Below are 22,049 nucleotides of genomic sequence, written 5' to 3'. Positions count from 1 at the left end.
TCTGGGCTAGCAGATAGGCACACAGGATCTCGGCTTTCCAGTGGTGGCTGGTTGCCCACAGGGGCTCTGCAGTTGGCACCTGGCTTGTCTACAGTAGCCTTCCGCCGGCTTGCGTCCGATGCGGCCACCCATTGGAGACACAGCGACATTGCCTATGGGACTATCCACAGGCGCAGCAGATTTGGCTAAGGATTGTGCACATTTTGGCCCCCCTCTCTCCAGAGGGAATGTATACGTGGCGAGCCGCTGCTTGGTCGACTTCGTCAGGGCTAGCTCTGGGATACGAGACGGAGCAGGCCAGCCAAGCCATCAGATTCATTGGGAGCCAGCCTCGCCTTGTTCCTTCACCGGATTTCTCGCACCGGATGTCTTGACAGCCAGCTGGACACAGGAAAGGGATTTACAATGGGAGCTCCTTAGCAGCCTCACCATATGGTTCACCTCGAGAGCCCGTTGTTTCAGGGCCTTTGAGGGGAGACTGGAGCCACCAGCAGAGGCTGTTCGGGCTATCTGGCAGGAGTTGATTCACACCCTGCGAGGCCAGTATGACCGCATCCGGGGCGACTCGGATCGAGCGATCTTGCGACGCCAGGCCTTCCACACCACTTGGCGCAGCGGCCCTTTCTATACTCTACACGCGGGTACCCCCCGCTGGCACTACAGGCCACCTGTTTGGATTTTCCCCCCTCCTATTGTATGATATAGCCTCTCAGTTATTTGTACTTTTCTGCACCTAGGGAGTGTCTCCCTAGCTGCCTTGATTGGATCTCTGCTCTGCCTTCTTATGAGCAGGAGAGGGTTTGTAGCCCATTGGGCTTTTTTCTTTTTATAACTAATGAAAGGATCTTTTCATGGGAAAAAAAAAAGGATAGTGATGACCTTGGGCATGAGTTACGTGCCTCCATGTAAGAGGAGATGGATAGGTGGAAGGCAGACATGCACACATACATGGCAACTCAGCTGAGCAAGATGCAAGGAAATGGTCCAAATGTTGGACGCAAAAACCAGCCACCACACCTCACTAATCACGGAGCTGGAGGCCCAAGTCGCCACCCTTAGAGTGGAAAACGAGACCTTGAGGGCACGTACTCAATACGAAGGAGAGATTCAACTATCCCTCAATGATGAGCTGAATACACTTAAGAGTGCAATTGAAGGCCCTCCAGGAACAAGAGGAGAAGAAGGCAAACGAGGCAACCACATGGGCCGAGGTGATTAAGAAGACAAAAACAAGTGGAAGAAGCAGGCAGCTAGATTGAGGTTGCCAAGAAGCAACGGAACCCACCATCATCCCCAAACATCATCAATGACGCACTTGAAGAGGAGAAAAGAAGGAAGATTAGGGCATTGAATGTGAGAGTGGTGGGATGGAAGGAAGGAGCCTCGCCGAAAGAGGACGCCATAGCATTGCAGAAAGCTGGAAATCGCTGATACCCCCTTCGAGGCATGGAAGGTGGGCAAAGACACTACCAAGGAACGCACACTCATCCTCAAGTTTGCGGGGTTGGAGGCGAGGCAAGCATTCCTTACCAAAAGGCAGGCAGAAAAGACTTACCTCGAAGACGATCTCACACTAGCACAGGTGGCACACAGGAGGGAATGCATGCCACGCATCTTGGATGCACAGAAGGCAGGGAAATGGGCAGTGTCCAGAGATGGGAGGGTGATCATCACCGAGCGACGTGCCCAATGACGGTGCGAGACCTATGAGACCAAGCTAGAGATTGCGGTTTGGAACTACAATGGCGCCTTGAGGACAGATGCAGGTCTGTTCGAGGAGACATTAAGAGGGAGAGACTTAGTTTTATACATAGAGACTCATCAGTGCCAGGGGAGTCGGCTTCCAAAGGTGAGAGGATACAGATGGGAGTCTGTTCACCGCCCACACCCACGCACAGTAGGGGGTACCCGGGGGTCAGGAGGGGTGGCTTTATTATACAGGGAGGAGCTTCAACATGTGATACAAGTGGTCGGACGGGATGAGGCCGCACGGTTTTTGTGGGTGAGGATCCAGACAGAGAGGGCCCGAGACATCTACCTTGCAGTGTGTTACTTTGCACCCTCCAATTCTAAATATGCCACCCATGGAGAGTCCCCATGCCTGCCCCTTTATGGTGACATTATGAAGTTTTCCAATCTAGGGGACATCCTCCCGGCTGGAGACTTCAATGCCCGCACCGCAGGTGCACACGTACCCTTCTTTGAGACAAATGATCCCATGTACCAGGAGATTGACACAATGGGTACAGATCTAGAGCGGACATCACAGGATACAGCAGCCCGCACAGACTATGGAGAGTATCTCTTAGCCCTCGAGACAGGGCTCATAGGCTAGCCATTTATAATGGCCTAGCTAGATGGCCTAGATCCAACTCCTTCATCTCCTACCCCTTCGGACATGGAGCTAGTACAGTGGACTACCTAATGGGATCCCTCTCTTTGCTCCCACTCATTTCAGAGTTTACCATCTCTCCTCGCCCCATCGGTGTTGCAGCCGACCATGCATACCTGGCCTTCTCACTCACATGCCGATACACCATGCAACCACCTACTTTGCCCCATCACCGTCCGAGATACCACTTCACCAGAGAGACCTCTTCCATCTATTCTGATCACGTCTACCGCATCCTCTCCGACCTCGACCCCCACATCCCACTTGATGAGCTTACTACACACCTCTCAGCCACCCTCCATACGTCCGCTGCAGCCGCCTTCCCACACTCCAGAGCCACCCCTACATCACCAGGAGGGACTGTCCCACAGAATAGCTGGTACGACGAGGAATGTCATGATACCCGAGCCCGTCTACATCGGGAGATGGCACTAGGATCCACCACTCACCAGCAGGCGCGAGTGATCTTTCGACGTCTCACACGGAGAAAGAAGAGAGCCTACCTAGCAAGTCTTGAGCAAGAGCTATACCAGCTATTTCTTGGAAGGGACTGTAAGGAGGCCTGGAGGATCTTCCAGGATCATCGCCTTCCAACTCCGATTACTTCACCCAACACCTGGCACACCTATGCCACCTCTCTCTACCATGTCCCCGAGCAGCCACCTCTCCCCCATCCACCCGAACCTCGTCCCCCACCCTCTTCCTTCTTTCACCTCAGCATGGTGAGAGATGCTATTGACAGGATGCAGACTGGGAGAGCACAGGATCATGATGGACTCCTCACCGAGCATTTCTCCCATGCTAGAGACACGCTAGCCCCTTTACTGGTTCACATGTTTAACAGGGCTTTATATGAAGGCTTCCCCATCAGCTGGTCATCGAATACTATTGTACCTATCTTGAAAGCAGGTGACCCCATGGACCCCAAGTTCCAACAACTATAGGACTATCATGATTGGTCACACCTTGGCCAAGATTTATGGTTCATGGATATACTGATGCTTTGTGGATTTCCGCAAAGCTTTTGATATTGTCCCACGGGCCAGACTGGTGAGGAGACTGCAGGATATGGGAGTGCCAGCAGAGATGCTGTGGGGGATCATTAAACTCTATGAGTCAGTCACAGGTAGAGTACGGGCTTCAAGAGGTGACTCAAAGATCATACACAGCACTATCGTGGTGAAGCAGGGCTGCCCCTTGTCTCCTTCTCTATTTGGTCTATACATTGACGAGATCTCGGATTACATAGACAAACAGGGAGGACCAAGAGCACATTTGGCAGGAGTCCTGATACCGATCCTCTTGTATGCAGATGATATTGTTCTTATTTCTAACTCACTAGAGGGGCTGCAGAGGCATTTGGATGCATTACAGGTCTTTTGCGAGGACCGGGACCTTATTGTGAACCTTGGAAAGACCAAGGTCATGATCTTTAACACCTCCTCATAGTGGATAAGTAGATCTGAGTACAGTTTACATACAGTGGAGAGCCTGTGGAGTATGTTACCTCGTATGTATACCTTGGGATCACTTTTGCTAGACCTCAGTTCTCAATGCGGAAGGCGGCCGACGGTAGATTGATGAGGGGATATGCAGCCCTTGGCTCGCTAGAGAGGCAATGCTCACAGAAACAGTTTCAGGAGCCGACGACGAAGCTTTGGCTATTTGAAACTCTAGTTACACCTGCACTACTATATGGTGCCCCCATCTAGGGTCCTAGCTTATACCATAGGAGGAGATAGAGGAGAGAGCCAATCGAGACAGATATAGAGGAGGTATATGATGGGTGGAAGCCGATGGAGTGGCCCCTAGTGGCGATGATCTCACGCATGATTAGGAGTAAACCATCAGTGCCACAGAGATGGGGGCTGCACCGATAGTGACAGAGGCTCTATTCCAGACAGACAGTGACAGACTTGCATAGGCTATGGGAGCTTCCACTTGATAGATACCCCCGGCTAGCCCTGGAGTCCTTGAGACAGTTGACACTTGAGGGAGATATAGAGTGCTGGTATGCACAGGTAGGCACTTGGTTTGGCATGCACGGTATGCAAATGGAGGCACTCCCCCCCTTGCAGTATAGCATAGAGGCCCCGTCATTTTCTCTCAGCCGCACACAACAGAACAGGGTTATCAGGAATGACATTGTCAGGCTGGATACTCAGAGGACATGGAGTTCACCTAGTCGTCCACTGGGGACAAAGATGGCCTTTTACAGAGATCACCTCATATGCCTGACAGAGGATGGGTTCATCATCCGTCCACGCTACATGGACATACACCTATCGTTTGGGGTGAGATGTGCGATCGGCCAAATCCGCACCTCGTCCCACCAGCTGAGAGTGGAGACTGCCAGATATGGGCCTAGGGCGGCCGCACCAGAGGACAGGATATGCCAGCTCTGTCACACAAAGCCTGAGACAGAGGACCATTACATATGCCGATGCCCCGTGTACTATGAGATTCGGGGGAGGTTCCACTGCCTCTTCCGAGCTGGGTTCAGACCACTTTCCAAGATCATGGACTTCCCAAATCAAAGATGCCTGGGACTTTTTCTTCTAGAGCTCCGTAGACACAGGAAGTCCTTAGTGAGATCTAGATCAGCTGTACTTGCTCGAGGACCGGCACAGAGAGCTCTCACTAACTTCTTCCATACCAGCACTCCGAGGGCCGATCCACCCATCATACCCAGACCACAGGCTCGTGTAGGAGCTCGGCCGAGAGGTGTGACACTCAACAGAGCCACTGAGTTATGCAGAGCTGGACGCCCCAAACCCCATGGCCCTCACCCACGGCCACGCCACCACAGGAAGATCCGGGCCATCATCTCCCATCATCGCAGGACCTTCTCGCGCTAGCTCTGTTTTACCACCTTGAGCACCATGTCACAACGGCCCATGAGGGATGTATTAGGGTGATATGAGAGCTCTATGCTCATGTACCTAGATCAGATTTTAAAGTTCTAGATTGTTGTTATCTTTCTTTATTACTATTTTGTACCCAGGATTATATACCTCATGGATATGATGTAACCTTTTGGTCTCATAAGTCATTTTGGCCTTTTGAAGACATTAATACAACTTTCTCTCTCTCTCTCTCTCTCTCTCTCTCTCTCTCTCTCTCTCTCTCTCTCTCTCTCCCCCTTCAGTACAGTTTGGACTCCCCTTTTTTCCGGCTGTCTCACGAGGATACCAACCGGGTTATCCGGTCAGATCTTCTTTAGCCTCTACACACACTGCACATGGATCACACCCCCAGAGCTCCCCACGAAGATGCACTTTTACAGAGACCACTTCCTCACACTCACTGAGGATGGATTCATCCAGCAGCCGGGCTACTTGAGTGTTCACATGTCCCATGCCATGCGGATTGTGATTGGCCAGATACGGGTTTCTTCCCACCGCCTCACACATAGAGGTTGAGATGAAGGAGCATTACATATGCCGCTACCCAGTATACTATGAGATCTGCGGGAGGTTTCACTGTCTGTTTCATGAGGGATTTGGTCCACTCTCCAAGATCATTGACTTCCCAGACCAACGTTGCCCAGGCCTCTTCCTGCTTGAGCTCCGCAAACACAGGGACACTTTCTTGAGAGAGCTTCAGCCCCAGCCCACCCGCCCCCTCCCTCGCCAGCCAGCCATCACCAGTTTCTTCCGGATCCAGGAGGTGGAGGACACCGACATAGTGGATCTTGTGGACCCTCCATGAACTGCTCTGGACCTACCTCGCCCGAGAGGAGTTACCTTGGACCGAGCCTACTCGGAGTTGATGTTGCTCCCATGTTTTTATGTTCTTAGTATTCCATGACGAGTTTCCATGGACAGTTTTGTATCACCCCAGTGACATAGCTATATTTATGTTTTCATTCTGTTTTATTTTCCATTCCATGATGAGATATGCCATGGACATTATTGTACCACTTTGGTCTCATAGGCGCATTGGGTCTTTAGTAGACGCTTAATATATCTTTCTTTCTTTCTCTCGCATAATTTCAGTTTTGGTGCTCTCTCCATTAATCTCGAGAGAATCTGACTTGAAGAGGAGACGCGTGGAATGATCTTGGAGTCTAAACTCCAAGTAGAAGAGAACTAACGAAGAGACCACAACAAGCGGGCGAACAAAAGAAAAACAACAAAGACAAGCACAACAAGAGGCCTTCCTCTTGGCTCTCAACCAAAGGACCGCTCCAAGTCAAGTGAACCCTTTTCCAAAAAAGGTCACATTTAGTAAGTATGATGGTGAGCTCAACCGCTCAACTTTACATTCATGGAATCATCAACATGGTGGCAAACTTGGTCCCAAGCCCACACCGAGGATGGTGTGGCCACCCATAGTTTCATAGCCAACTTGAAAAGGTGGTTCCTACGACCACACTACCTTCAAAGACTCAACAATGAGTTTTGAGGCTTGCATCAGAGTGCGCAGCTAGCTCATCATCCGGCTCATCATGGAGTTTGCCAATAGGGTTACTCACCTGGCCTTACACTTGTAGAAAACTGATGACAACAAGAAGGGGGCATTCCTGTAAAAGGCTTGGTGCTAACATCTACTAGGATGTGCAGATATTTGAGCCCGTGTCATTTGATCACGCGATCTCACTTGCACAAAATGCAAAAATGATGTACAATGATGGGAAGCCCAAGACCACTTAAACCCACCCTCCCAAGGTCCAGACTATTGGGAATAAGGGAAAAACCTCAAGGCCGTCCAACGGAAGCTACTACTTCCACATGTGAAACACCTGCATCCAAGCTATCCCAAGATGAGAAAGCCACAAAGGGCATAATAGGTGGACACTTTAAATCCAACACAAAGGGTAGAATATATCACTGCAAAAACCGTTGGTCCTAGCACCACACAGCAAGCCATCTCGTCAAATAATGCCCCAAGAAATCCACTCCTTCCATCCCGGTCTCAACCCAAACATTTGTTTCAATGTTGACCCAATAGAGTCTCCCCAACCCAAGCCAGTTATTAGTATTGTTGTCTGCAGAACACGAGAAGTTAAGCCACTACCCCTAAGCTAGGGGCTCAAGGGATGGGACTCAGCGACTCCTTAAGTGATGTAGCACCTAAGGATAGCGAGACAACTCATCGTAGTCTTGTTTGATTGTGGCGCGCGCGCGCAGACACACACACATATATATATATATATTGGATTCAAACTTCAGCTTTTCAGCTCTGCTACTTGTGGCTCCTGCTTTTTCTTTTTCTTTTTCTTTTTGGAAAGAGACTTCTGTTAAGTATGAAAAAAGCATACAACAATCACAGCTCTAAACCAGAATAGAATAGAATCACCGCAATATGCAAGGTGATCTCAACGGTCAACCACTGAGGAGCATCATGGCAAAAGCTCTCAGTGTGGGATTGGTGAACGGATCGGAAGGACAGGAGCCCGCGCTACTGCAGCAAACCCCAACCTCTGCGTTGCTACCCTGCCTCTACCCTACTGCCCCGCCTCTCTTTTGCCCCCCACTCTTCCCACCCTCCGCTATAACTTGCAGCGAAAGTCTTTGTATTGGAAGATCCTGTCACACAAATGCTCACACCGTCTTCTGTATCCTGAGTTTCGTGAGTTTAGCAATCCACTCTAATACTTCAAACTTTAAAGAGAGGAGAGAGAGATATATGAGAACTGTACACCAGATTGGGTCCCAAATTACCCACTGAAGGGCCCCCTATCCCGATAACGAGATAGTATTTGCTTTATTACTTTAGAGAGAATGACTGCGGACTGTAGATAAGCCAAACGCAAGATCTCAGAGGATCGGAATCCTAGCTGAACTGTACACGGCTGTAGAAACACCTCGATGAACTGACCTCGAGCCTATGCACTCTTCCCAAGGGCATGAGGAAGGGCTGCACACCTGAGGCTGAGAAAGGACTGCGGTGGACTCTTCTAAGCTACGTAACTATGCTATAAATGCTTATGAATGATATGTTACCTTCACCAGATGACTGTAGCATGTATGGATGATGCACAAAGGGTGGAGGCACTGCTCTAGGGCTGAATACGCAACGTAAACTGCTGTAGAACTGCAAACGCAGGACTGAACTGACCTGAATACCTGCTGGTGGTGATCTATCCTCAAACGCAGAGGGTACCTACTGAACTGGGGCCTGAAAGAGTGCTGTATGCACGCGCCTGTAGGCTGAAAGGACAGAACTGCTGCGTTAGGGTACAGATGGCTGCGCCTATGGTCTGAAGGGACTGTACTGCTGTATGGCATTGCTGAATCTGCTGCGTTGGAGTACAAGGGATGCTGTACTGCTGCGTTGGACTGCTAGGGCTGACTGAAGCAGAAATGCAGGTTCTCAAGGGGCTGGAGAAGCAAACGCAGAAGCTCCAAGGGGCTGGATGAGTCTATGGCTGCAGGCATGGATGCTCCTAAGGCTGAGGATGAGAGGCGCCTGGCTTCTGAAGACTGAAGGGTAGAACTAAGCCCTATGCAAGCCTATTTATACTCTAGGGGCTGGTCAAGTTGGCTGGTCATTTATTTAATAAAGTTTATGTTTATAAATGACATTAAATGCTAAATACCATAAATTATGGGAAAAATACCAGATAAATCCTAGTAAATTCCCTAAGCTTCTGGGATGTTCTAAATGATGCACAAGCATATGAATGCACATTATGCAGCATGTAGAGTGCTTTCTGATGCGAACCCTAAGGCTTCTACTGACTCTACATGCATGAATGATTCTGCCCAAGTGGGTTAAGGGACTTGACTAACTGACTGACCGACCCGCTAAGGCTAAGGAATGACCTACGTAGCTCGTGCCTGACTTATCCTGGACTGAGGTTGTACAATGGGGTCACGGCGTACGACAAATATCATCCTACTAGGTTCTAATAATGTACAAATGTTGCACTGCTGATGATGAGCCATCTTGTCACCATGCACTGAGTACAGAGTGCATATGACACCCACGGCCTCCTACCTGCTCTTCCACCTCCTTCTCTGCTCTTTGCTTTTCCTTCAGCAACTCTCTTTAATCGAATTCATATCGGCCACCCACTGTTGATTGGCCTTATAGCTTCCGCCACCAGCCAATCCTTCTTCACCCCCACAGGCCGGGAGAATCATCAATTTTTCGCAAGACGAGCTCACCCTTCTCCAACACGACATTGACATTAAGGTCCAGACCACCCTTATTGCAAGGGTTTATGACTCCCACCCCTCTCGCTCGCAAGCCCGTGAATGGCTTCTCCCTTCGGAGTTGATTGTGCACTTCCGGGATACACGTATGCTTGGTCGAGCCTTCTTCTAGATGGACTTTCTTTCTCCGGAAGCTACTTCTCAGGTGTTGGCTGGCAGCCCCTTTTCTCTTGCCCCTTTGAACATCTTCTTCTTTCAGTACCAGTGGGCTTTGATCCAATGGTGGAGGATCAACGCCTTACCCCGGTCTCATTGCGGTTCCCTGCTCTTCCTTGGTCTTATTGGAAGCTCTTAGCTTCCATAAGGTCATCCTTTGGCTAGGTTTTAAAGATACCGGCCCTTCCGGGCTCTCCCGCCTCAGCTTATGATGGTGCACCCCGGATTTTTGTGCTTGTTCCTGATGCATCAACTACTAACGATCATATCATGCTTCAGAGGCCTCATTTCCATCAGAGGATGAAGATTGCAAGCAGACCTAACCAGTGTCGGATTTGTCATCGACATGGCCACTGAAACTCGCGGTGCCCGGGGGACTAGGGCCTTTGTCACACTTGTTGATACCATCAATGCATATTAAAACATTTAAACATGGCCACGGCCCACAACCTTAACACATCCATCATCACTTTGCATAGACGAGAGAGCCTAGCACTTCAGCTCACTCATTTGCGGATCACCACCAGTTCCTTGGACCCCATGAACCTCGTCTATTGGTGTTGCTCTTCTAGATCTCAAAAATTTGTGAGGAACCCCTTTCCTGAGAAACTCTCTTCTGTTTTAGTTTCTACCACTGGTGCTTTACCACCCCTCTGCTTTTGTCAAGTGCGTCTGCTTTTGCCAACATTGGCATGTTGCCTTGAATAGGTCTTTGAAAAGCTGCCAACATGTTCTCCCACTCCTTCACGTATATGGCTCTATGCTCTTCATCTTTCCATCAAATTTGGCCTTTACATTCTTCCCATCCTTCCCGTCGACAATCACAGGCCCCCCAAGCAGGCTCCCGTTCTGGTTTCCACAATGCTGCTCTTCCAAGATTTGTCTTCTCAACGGTATCATTCCACTATGTAGTTCATCTCCGCCATAAAGAAAAATGCAAGTCTTCCTACTTACTACCTAGAGCTGGACTTGCCTTGACTCTCCCTAGCATCTATGGCTGAGAATCTAAGCTACATGCATTCATAACTCCCTAGAAAAGACCAAGACACTGATACCAATGTTAAATGCATGGCAGAAGCCTGCTGATTATGTCTTGCAATTAATGCTAACTAATACCAATAGACAAGAAAGAAAACAGGAGGATTCACCTAATCTACTAAATCTATTTAACTCCATGAATACCTATGAATATTTACAATGCTGAGTTCAGATATGGACTAGATCTAGTCTTGGATTTAACTCTTGCTAACTTCCGTTAACTATGATGCATAACTCTTCTCCTTGGTGTTCCAGTGCCTATCCCAAAGCTACCAACTCATGATCCACGCCTTGGTTTGCTTCCTCAATACTGAATGCTCAATAATGAACCTTGCCTAGCTATTTATAGGCGCACTCTTGTCCAACTAACTCCAATCGGCCAGCCTTTCCCAAAAATAATGTCATAAAAATCACTAAACGTGTTCAAACTCGGCCAAAAAGCTAACCGACCCTGGCCCATTGGCCAAGCTAGTTTGCACATGCTTAGGTGTGTGAAACTGGTCCAAAACTGCCCATAATAAGCCAAATAATGTCCACGTGGCACCCAGTTAGTTGGTGCAAGTGACATTCATGATATTGAGCATAGACATTCTTGGTTGCCACTTGCCTTATCGATAGTTTTCTCTAGCCACCTACGAGAACATATATCTATAGCCAAGTACCTAATATAAAAATATGGCCCTGCATGCATACATGTGCATGCAGGTGTACACCTGCTTCTCTGTTTGTATCACAATGCTTTGAACACTTATGCCCATCAATTGCTCGAATTTCCATACACCTAATTTGTCACATGCCTCAATTTTTATTTCACTTTATAAGCATAAGTTGGTCACCTAAAAAAAAAGAGAAACAGATCCAGCAACCTGAAACATAATGAGCAGCTTTGTGGTACGACCATCTGTAGAATCATATCGTGTTTGAACATGTGATGTCATAGCCTTAAATTTTGAACGGAAAAGAGCACGCGCCCTCAAAGGTATGTCAGGCGCATTGTATGCTTCAGCACCTTTGTTAGCCAAGATAAACCTGTCATTAGCAGCGCAAATCATTAATGATTGGAAAAATCTTGTTCAAATAACAAGCCATCTCTTGATATGAAATACCTCAAGCAGGAATAAGTTCAAAGATATAAGACATCCCTTTTTAGATTAGGGCGCAAGTAGCCTACCCACATGCATCCAATGAATGGGGATGATGCATGTGCATTACCTCATGGAACAAAACTTGAGGTCAATTTCTTGGTCCTTAATGGCAGCCCGTATGCTTCCTCCATGCAGCGCATACAGCTACTCCAATAAATTATTTCTAATTAGTACATTATGTTTATACTTTTCTTATTCAAAAAATGATAGCGTACCTCACATAACTTATCGTGACCGCTACTTTTCAAATTGGTATCTTTCACGTACTATACCTAATGTTTTCAACCACCTTGGCCTAAGGTTTTACGTAAGCCAATGGCGATTGTGAAAACTTGGGCAAAGCATGGGCATAAAAGCTTCCTGAAGACTAGAAAAAGTTAATTATAGTTCAAGGTTTTTTTTCAGGTCAAGGGGGAAAGGTGGATAAAGAGGAAGCCCTGACATATGAGAGTCCTTTACATACAAATAAACAACAAAGGCATTGAAGAGAGAATGGAAATCCTTATTACTTTTAACAAAGGAGACTATGTGTGTGAGGCACTTAGCCAAGGTGAGCAACAACAGGCCGCCAACCCATTTAACACATGTGAATGCGAAATGCTAACTAATGCAAGTTGGCCTTCTTTTGGAGGCTTATAAACAGAACCCATCTCTCCCCAATCTAGACACCTTCGATTCCCTCAAAGCAGCCCAAACAGCAGTAATCAACACACATCACTCTTGGAATCCCCCCTGCATTGAATCTTAGCAATTTGGAGAGTACATAAGATTTTCTTGTTCTTAGTTCTTAGTAGATCTAGTAAGATTCTTGTGTGTGTGTGTGTGTGTGTGTGTATATACATACATACATATAGGGTGTGAAAATCAAGTCTTTTGGTGTCATTTCATTTTCCTCTCTACCTCTTCTCTGCATATTTCTAGTTTTGTGCTTCAAAGTCTTTTAAAAACTAGACATTTGTTAGTGCAGTCTCACATTGGCATTAAAGTAGGTTTCTCTTTACTACGTGACAGAGACACTACAAAGGTCAAGATAAATCAATTTTCAACCACATATTTTGAAGATACAATTTACACATCAGATTTGGGCATAATTTACAATCTTAAGCCTCAAACTCAGCAATTGTTGGAAAAAGCCAGCAATTTTACTGGGTCCTTTATAAGTGTTTGGTCATGAGCTTGACCCCACGACCCTCCCTCGGCTTCCTCCTTCGCCTTTTCCCATCCTCTCCGTCTCCCGTTTTTCCCCCATTGTTTCACTGCCATGTGTTGTTTCCCTCCTTTTGTTACATGAGTGGTAGCAGAAGCACTCTAATGGTGATTAAGGTGTGTTAATGACTGATTTGAAATAGATTGAGAGGAGAGAGAGAGAGAGAGAGAGAGAGAGAGAGAGAAATGAAATGACGTCTTCAAAAGGCCATAATGACCTATGAGACCAAAAAGTTACATCATGGTGGATCTGATACAATGTCTGGATAAAAAACCAGAAAATGAAAAATAAAGATGATACTACTGGCACCTCGAAAATGAAACTGGAACTGGAAGGTGAACAGAAACCCTTATAGGGTGTGAATATAGTGAGAGGGGGGGGGTACGCTATGGAGGTTCCTCCATCTCATAATATGTGCCGCATCGGAGAGAGAGAGGAGATATGAAGCTTTGCACATTACACAGTACTCCGTCCCGATTACCCACTTAAGGACCCCCATCGTTGCCGGTGTACTTGATTGTATTCCTGCAATCGTAATGAGTATAAAGAATGGGACTGAATCTTGGACTGCTTGAAGCTTGTGTTTACCTCCAGCACCACTGAAGATGTGCATTAGTTTTTGGGCTGCAGCTCTAGCCTCTCCTACTTGGGTTTTTCTTCACCTAGGCAGCCCTTTGGCTCTTGGAAGATTGGCGCCTTAGAGAGATGGCAGATCATAAGAAAGGAGGTCTAGAACCCCTGAAATTAGGGCTTTGATGTCCCGGTCTACCTCTTTAGGACTGGCCGACTTGGCAGACTAGAAGGCTGGCATGTTCACTGGCCATCTCAAGTGCCCTTTGGACGCCCTATTGTAAGCCCAGCGGGGTGTGCCATAACACATTCAACCATGTATCCAGGAGATAAAAATATAGACAGAGGGGGAGAGAGAGAAGGGATTACAAAGCTTTGCACAGTACACACACACCAAGCGGGGAACAGGCCCCGCCCCCTTTCAGGAATTTATTCAAGAACAATCCACGGCCTTATCAAGCCAAGATCAATACAATCAATGAATATAAGATCAAACAAATATGTCAATGGAGAGTATCCAAGTCGAAGTCGATGTCGAGGCACAAGATCTCTGATGCCAAGCACACCACAAGGATGACCCACAAGAATCTCTCACTGGGCTAGTACCAGATCCAAAATCCAATGATTCCAAGTCCACGTCCAAATCCAAATCCAAAGTCCAAGTTTGTTGTAAACTGGCCTTGGTCTTTAGACAAAAACCAAAGGGCGGTGCAAAACAAACTTGCACACACAACACTTCAACACCTTCGAACACCTAGAAAAGGAAAACAAACAGGGGGAGCTAGAGTGCTCCTGCAAACAGTACACGAACACCGATTGGCCCCAAAACGCAGTGGCATCCCTTGCGGTATTTCTTTAATTGATTATAAGAGCTTTGATTACAATAAGGCTGGAAACGCAGCCGGTACAGTAGAACTCCTAAAGTCTGCAAAGACCCTGCATCATGGCTTCTTGTTCACTCGGCATCCACAAACAATTCCAGCTATTGTTCACATCAAAAGACTCTTTCACATTGCGTCCTACATACAGAAGCTTTCTCCCATGATTAAGGCTGCCACAACCATCCATAGCCTCTCACCCTATGAACAACATCACACCATGATACATCCAGTGCTCCTGCATCACAACAAAGACTCTAAATTGTTTCCCAAAAGAGAACTCGCATCACAGCACAGCATACCATACAGTCGACATACCTGTACCAAACCTCTCTACCTTCCAAGGGTACTATCCATCTCAGGCATGGATTCCCCGACCCTCATCCAATTAGCAGCAAGGCTGTACAAAACATGTGTCAATCCCTGTATCCACTGCCTGCATGTGACCTATCTCCTAGAGAAACCAAAAACATGTTTCCTCGAGAAACCTACGACCTGTTTCCACATGAAATCCTTAGGCCCTTGAAACCTTTGTCCAGAACCATACACAGCACCATTCAAAGACAGTGCCAACAACGGCATACATCCAGTGACTTGTTTCCTCATGAAACATCTGGAAACATAGGTATGCCCACAACTGCAGGTCCCTCTGTTCCTTTCAAGCAGGAAGAAAACAATCTGCTCTATGAACATGCACCCATGCGAGCTTGCATCACTTCCATGCCAAGAAACACACCCAAGTGACCTTGTACTTGCAACCAACCAAAACAGCCCATAAACAATCTCAAAACAGTCCCGGTTGTGCGCCTCCTTCACCCTGCCTCCTTCCAAGTGAGAGAGAGAAAGAGAGAGAGAGAGAGAGAGAGACAGACCTGTTCAGCCCTGCGCCTCCCCTCCTGCAACAGCCTGCAGACCTGCGCTGCCTTCCATGGAAGAGAAAGAGAGAGAGAACAGTCCCTCGACTGTGCACTTGGGTGCGATTCCTGCAGCCAGCCCGCCAGTGCTGCAGCCCGACTCCTGCTATTCAGCCCACCAATAGCCAGGAGAAGGAGAAGGCTGTGCGCTCCCTACAGGCCGTTCCACGAGAGAGAGAAAAGCAGTCCCTGTTCCAAGAGAGAAGCGAGTCTCTCTAGCCACCAGCCTTCCCCCGAGCCAAAAAGCACACGCCCCCATAGCTGTAGTCGACGACTCCTCCAAAAGAAGCATTCCCCTCAATAATAGTGTAACCCCTCCCAGAAGGGCCATCATCTTCAAAAAGGGGTGCTCTTTTATTTTTAATGGTTTTAATAACCTTTGTCCCCTCCAACCTTTGTTCCCTTGGGTTTTGAGAAGGGACTTTAATCATTTGGCCCCAAGTGTGAACATTCAACAAATGTCATGCACACTTGTGTCCTGCACACTGACCACAATGTTCACTGACTCTTCATACATCCTCACACTTGTCCACACTGTCCACCATGTTCCTGTGCAGACTTGCATAATGTCAAGAGAAAACACAGGGCCGTGACACTTGTACACCAAGTGCTCAAGGGATGATATCAAGGGATGCTTAACAAAAGATAATGCTTTTTGTGTATCCCGCTTTCCATGAAAAGCATCAAACGTGACGCTCTTCTCAGCTTGAAGTCCATCTTGCCAGTTGATGTAGACTCCTTTACCTTCCTTTCCCTTACCTGTGTCCTGACGAAGTTGCATCTGAGAAAACAAGCCTAGGAAGTTTCCTCCAAGCGCTGAGAAGGTGGCACATGTGGCTCAGACGACACCAAAGGCTGTTGGCAACAGTGGTGCAGGCGACTGACACTAGCTGCACTGGTGGCTGGCTAGTTGCACTATTGGTTGCGCTACTACAAGCAGCTGGAACAGGTAGCACAGAGGCTGGCGGCAAGTGGCTCGGAGAGGCGCAGTGCTGGCGGTTGCCGTTGGCTAGTTGCAGCGCTGGAGGCGGTGCACAGCAACAAAGTGTAGGCGTTCAACAAAACGATAGCACACAACAAGAGGTACAATGACGGCGTTGAATTGCAGGTGGCGGCTTTGGCACAGGTGACGGCTCTGTATAGTGGTGAAGACAAGAGGTCCGTACAGCAATGGAGAGAGGGTGGCGACGAAAATGAAAGTCCTCTTCCACTTGATGATGATGTTGATGATGGTGAGGAAAATCTCCAGGCTTCAATGAATGAGGAGAAGGGAGAGGTTCATACTTATTATATACCTTGGGGGATCCTGCTTTTTGCCAAAAAGCAACTATCATGCTTTTGCTTTGCCTTTTCGCTTAGCTTTTCCCTTTTTCACATTATACAATAAAATATTACTCAAATATGACCAGCATTTCAAAGTTCTTTTATGCTTTGATTTTCTGGCTTCAGGGCCTTGCTTTTTTACCCTAGAGCTACTTTTTGAGAAAGCGGCTTTTGCTTTTTGGTCCGACTCAGTCTCCTCTTTCCAGTGGTGCTCTTGGCTCGCAGTCAACCCAATTTGACTTTTTACTTTTCTCTGCTTTTTGACCAAGACTGGTGCTTTTTCTTGAGCAACCTTAAGGTCCCTGTCTCCATGCCTTCTTCCACCTGTCTAGTGTCCGAGCAAGGGTTTCATCATGTGAAAGAGAGCTAGGAGGGCCAAATAGTTACATTGCCTCCTCTTATATCGCAGTTGTCCTCAAATGCGGAATGCAAGGGTTCCAAGCATATCCATATCTTCCAAGTACATGCATATGTTCCAAGTACACCATGTATATCCATATGTTCCCAATAGTAGCCCTGTCTAGTGAGCTTGTGTATCTGGTCTTTCCCATAAATGTGGTGTCATCTGCTCATCTGGCAACATTTCTATGCCTTATGTTTGACCAATGGCTTTCTTCTTGATGGTACTTCTTCATGGCTTGTCACATGTGTTAGTTAAAGTAAATGCATACTTACCTCTTGCAAAAACTAGATAGAAACTAGTCAACAAACAAGTATACATCGTTTGCATCTACTGGGTATTCCCAAGTACTGGCCAGGTAGTCTGGAGCCTAGTGGACTATCACATGTCATAAACCCAAGCATTGTCCACACATCAAAAACACCACACAAAGTCGAAGAAATTCAAGCATACATCAGTATGCAATGCACAAGTAATGATCCTCCTATTCATGCCAGTCTAGTTTCATTGAAAACCGTGCAAAGTTATCTAGCTCCCAAGGGAAACCACTCAGACTATCCTCAAGGCCATCTCGTCACTAGGACCACCCGAGAGTTCATCAATAGTAATCTAGGCCATCTGGTTGCATTGACCGCCCAACTATGAAATCCAATACAGTCATCTCAGCTATCTGGTCGCAATGACCACTCGACTGTGAACTCCGGTACAATCATCTCGGCTATCTGGTCACAATGACCGCATGAAGTCCAAAATATATGGCATCGTTTCCGTCCATTGAGTCATCTGGCATCATTGCCTTCCATATATGATTCTCGTTCCTTGGGTTTTCTGGCATCGTTGCCACCCAAATATAAATCTTGCTCCTTGGGCTATCTAGCAACGTTGCCACCCAAACTAGAGCATGTCCAAATAACCATTATATAAGCAAAATAATGATCAATCCCATCCCAGAATATATATATACAATGAAGAGGGATAAAGGTACGATCCCTCCCTCTTGAATCTATCTTGTTCGCAAGACGTCTATGCCTGTACTTTTAAATACACCTGAAATAATCAACACTGATCCTTTGCTAGCATAAAATCTCAACTTTGTTTCACAAAAATTCCCATGGCTTTCTTTTTCAAAACTTGCAATGGAATAGCATCCACTACAATCCTCTTGATGAACTTCCCGGCATGATGTCAATTTGTTGATCTTCCGATCTCTCTAGCTTCTTGCACTGGTTTGTCGGGACAATTTACAGCCAAATGTCCCTTCTTTCCACATTGGAAGCACTTCCCCATGTTGCTCAAGAAACAATCGTCTTCGAAAGAGTGGAGGTTTGTCCCCACTCCCATCCTTCTTCTCTTGAGGCTCGACTCTTGATGGGGATTGGTCTTTAAACTTCTTCCTTTGAGGTGGATCTCAATTGTCGTTCTTTGTCTTGCCGTCCATCCAAGGCATATACAAGGCCTCGACTTGCAAAGCTTTGTCTTGAGCTTCTTCCAAAGTTTTTGGACCAGCCATATACACTGCTTGCAAAAGCTTTGGTTGTAGTCCATTCACAAACTTTCACACTTCCATTAGTGGTGGAATACGAGTATATGAAGTAAACTTCAAAGAAACTACTAAAAAGTTGTTAAGGTAAGATGCCACATTCTCACCAACTTTCTGCTTTACCTCATCCCTCTCTTTCTACACATCTGCTTCAAAATTTGCAGGAAGAAACTTCTTGTAGAACATAGTCTTGAAGTAGGTCCATGTCTTTGGCTCGGTCCCTTCTTGTACCACTTTTAGCCACCAGTTCAAGGTGGCATCCTTCAAATGATGGTGAGAAATCAAGATAATCTCCAAGCTTCAATGATGAGGAGAAGGGAGAGATTCATGCTTATTTTATACTTGGGGGGATCCTACTTTTTGTCAAAAAGCAACTATCATGCTTTTGCTTTGCCTTTTCTCTTAGCTTTTCCCTTTTTCACATTATACAATAAATATTACTCAAATATGACCAGCCTTTCAAAGCTCTTTTATACTTTGCTTTTCTAGCTTCAAGGCCTTGCTTTTTGGCCCTAGAGCTGCTTGTTGCTTTTTGGTCCGGCTCAGTGTCCTCTTGCCAGTGGTGCTCACGGCTTGCGGTCAACCCAGTTTGACTTTCGCTTTTCTCTACTTTTTGACCAAGACTGGTGCTTTTTCTTGAGCAAACCTTACAGTTCCTGTCCCCATGCCGTCTAGTGTCCAGGCAAGGGTTTCATTATGTGAAATAGAGCTAGGAGGGCCAAATAGTTACACTATTGTTTGCCCTTTCTACCTACAGTTTTGGGCACCTAGTAGAGACCGCCAACTGCTGTCCACCTTGGGCTGAGGCATCCATGGCCCCTTCTTATAATGAATGTTGCTAGTACCGTTCGAGTATTTGAGTTCACAAACAACCAGTTTTTAAAGACCCTTTTCCCACTCACTTTGCTAAGTTGTCTGAGCACCTAACTGGAATCTATTTAGTGTCCGGGATTTCTTGTACATCATTTACATGTTGCATGGAACATTGTGTGCATGTAACAAGGAATTAATTAAATGGTAAACAAGATTAAACACTAATGACAGCGAATCCACAAACAACTGTAAAACTGTACACCACATTAGGGGTCGGAAAGACAGGCCAATCCCCGACCCCCCTTTAAGGATTTACAAGTACAAGATCACAAGTGCCCAATAAATCTTACTCGTCTGCACCAAATTGCTCTAAGCACACGAATATGAACACAAATCAAATAAAAAATATTGACAGTTCGATCGGGTTTCCGTACACAAGTGCCCGCAAAATCTCACTCGTCTGCATCAAATTGCTGTAAGTACACAAAATATTGACACTTCGATCCCCCCCCCTCCCAAAAATAAAAATAAATAAAAATAAAAATAAAAAAGAGCGAGACGTCTTCTTTCCGCAGGACACAGCAAAGGTAACATTCAAAATTCATGTCCCTCAAAGACAACACAAGATAGCATGCCATCTCACTAAAGAAGAGATTGTCTTTGGTTACCTCCACGTTGATTCTATGTGCAGAGGGTTGACATTGAGGGCGTCGAGCTCAGCCCGAAGAATTTTCTCGTCGAAGACTGAATACCAGCGCTCTTTCACCTCCACCATGGCTGAACTATTCGTGTTTGCTTGCCTGCCTTTGTAAAACGCTGGAATTTTTCAAAACAAATTTGGTTCTCTCTTTCTCTCTCACTTAAGCCTTGTTCTTTCACGTCAATGTCCATAGCTTTGCTTTCTTTGCTCCTTCAATACCATTATTCTTTTGCACTTTCTGTGAAGGATGGCTCCTTCGAATTATTTCCTTTTCCACTAAGTGATCGCTTTTAAGGACTTTGGATCTCATTGCCCCTATTAGGAGTTTCCTTGGCATATCTTAAGGTTTGTGCTATGCTAGCCTAGTGTTGAATGCTCCACCTCAGGCCGCCATGAATATTATCGCTCTACTTTAAAAAGACCAACTATATCAAATCTTGGTTATTTAGATTAGTATGCATCAATGCAAATGTGCATGCATGAGTTAATTTCTCTTTTCTCCATATTTTTAAAACTCTCTCTCTCTCTCTCTCTCTCTCTCTCTCTCTCACACACACACACACACACCGAGTCCACAAGTAAATGCCAATCAAAGGCCAATAAGGAAGCACTTGACAAATGTGGCACAAATGCAAGGATCAACTACAGGATTGATTTGTGCAAGATGCAAAGGTCTGGCAAGAGGATTGGGAAACATGGGTGCCATCTAAACAATGAACAAGCAGTTGTGACAGGTACATCCTTGACTTCCCTATCCTCTTGACATGGCAGGAGTCGAGCAGTCTTTAAGGTGGTGACCGAAACCTTGACACCCAAAACACCTGTTCTCACTTCTAAGCTCACCCCTCTAAATCCTTGAAAGAGGTGGGGTGAGAAAGTGTTCTGAGGGAAGGGTCTTCCTTCACTTCTGAATTCCCCAGCATCTTGATTCTGATTAGGGCCTTGCTACCTCTTTGGGGGTGGAAAGTTTGAAGCACTTCCCACCGGGGTTTGGAACCTTTTAAAGTTTGAGGGTGCAGGCTTCGGCGGGACCTTAATAACAAATGCTTTGGCAAAGTCCTTTACCATTCCGACATCTTCTGCCATTGAGATTGGTTTGGCATTTTTCACTAAAGTGTCCAATGGCTTGTTCATCCCTCGAATGAATCTAGCCATCAGCTACTTTTCATCCAAAAGTGGAGAATATTTGAGGAGAAGAGCAAATGCTTGATGGTATTCTTCAATCGTCCGACTATCCTGCTATAATTCCAAGAACTCATTCATTTTGGTTTCCAGGAAGCCCGAAGGACAGAACCTCTTCCTGAGGTAAGCTTTAAGGTCTGGGTATTTCGGTCGAGACGATTTGTCTCGCAATGGTTCCTCCATGCCACCCTGGCCGTTTTCACAATTTTCAATCTGGCGAGAGCCATCTTGCTCTTCTCATTATAACCAGTTACATCAAAATACTCTTCGATTGCCTCGATCCATTTTTTCACTACTTCTCCTAACAATTCTCCTTCACCCCTGAAGGGACCAGGATGGGATCGGTGCAGGGCTTTACGAACGTCTGGATCTAACTCTTCATCATCGGAAAGAGGATTCAGTTGCCTACCACGGCCCGCGCGTCTCATGATTCTGACAAAATAATATTTTTGTCAATTTAACTTTGTCATCAGATTTATGACTATTTAATTTTTGAGATTATTTCTTAAACAAATAAATATTCCATCATAATTCTTGAAAACAAGATTCACTCTGATAATTCTATTAACCCATATTCACAACCATAAAAACAATTTGGAATCTTTTGCAAAACATCATTTATTATCAA

At 46.4% G+C, this 22,049-nt stretch overlaps 1 protein-coding gene across 10 annotated transcripts in view; it reads right to left on the bottom strand.

Annotated features, from left to right (window-relative positions):
* Window positions 1-20,521, bottom strand: part of LOC147618735 (Radical SAM superfamily protein) — a 107,967-nt gene extending 87,446 nt beyond the window's left edge. For 8 of the 10 annotated variants that reach the window (XR_015261954.1, XR_015261953.1, XR_015261955.1 and 5 more), the window contains exons 1-2: window positions 20,208-20,520; window positions 11,616-11,778 (exon numbers count right to left, since the gene is read on the bottom strand). Coding sequence is in view for 6 of the 10 variants with exons in the window: in XM_086773787.1 (XP_086629913.1) it covers window positions 11,616-11,778; window positions 20,208-20,314 (270 nt within the window). In the remaining 4 variants the exon portion in view is untranslated. Of the gene's footprint in view, window positions 1-11,615; window positions 11,779-11,961; window positions 12,039-20,207 lie in introns of all 10 variants that reach the window. The other 2 variants (XM_086773783.1, XM_086773782.1) reach the window with 2 other exon arrangements.
* Window positions 20,522-22,049: the final 1,528 nt, after the last annotated feature.

The sequence above is a fragment of the Cibotium barometz genome, chromosome 34 (assembly GCF_041138505.1).
Source record: "Cibotium barometz isolate CiBa-2024 chromosome 34, ASM4113850v1, whole genome shotgun sequence".
Lineage (NCBI taxonomy): Eukaryota > Viridiplantae > Streptophyta > Polypodiopsida > Cyatheales > Cibotiaceae > Cibotium > Cibotium barometz.
This window is presented reverse-complemented; position numbering and strand designations above follow the sequence as displayed.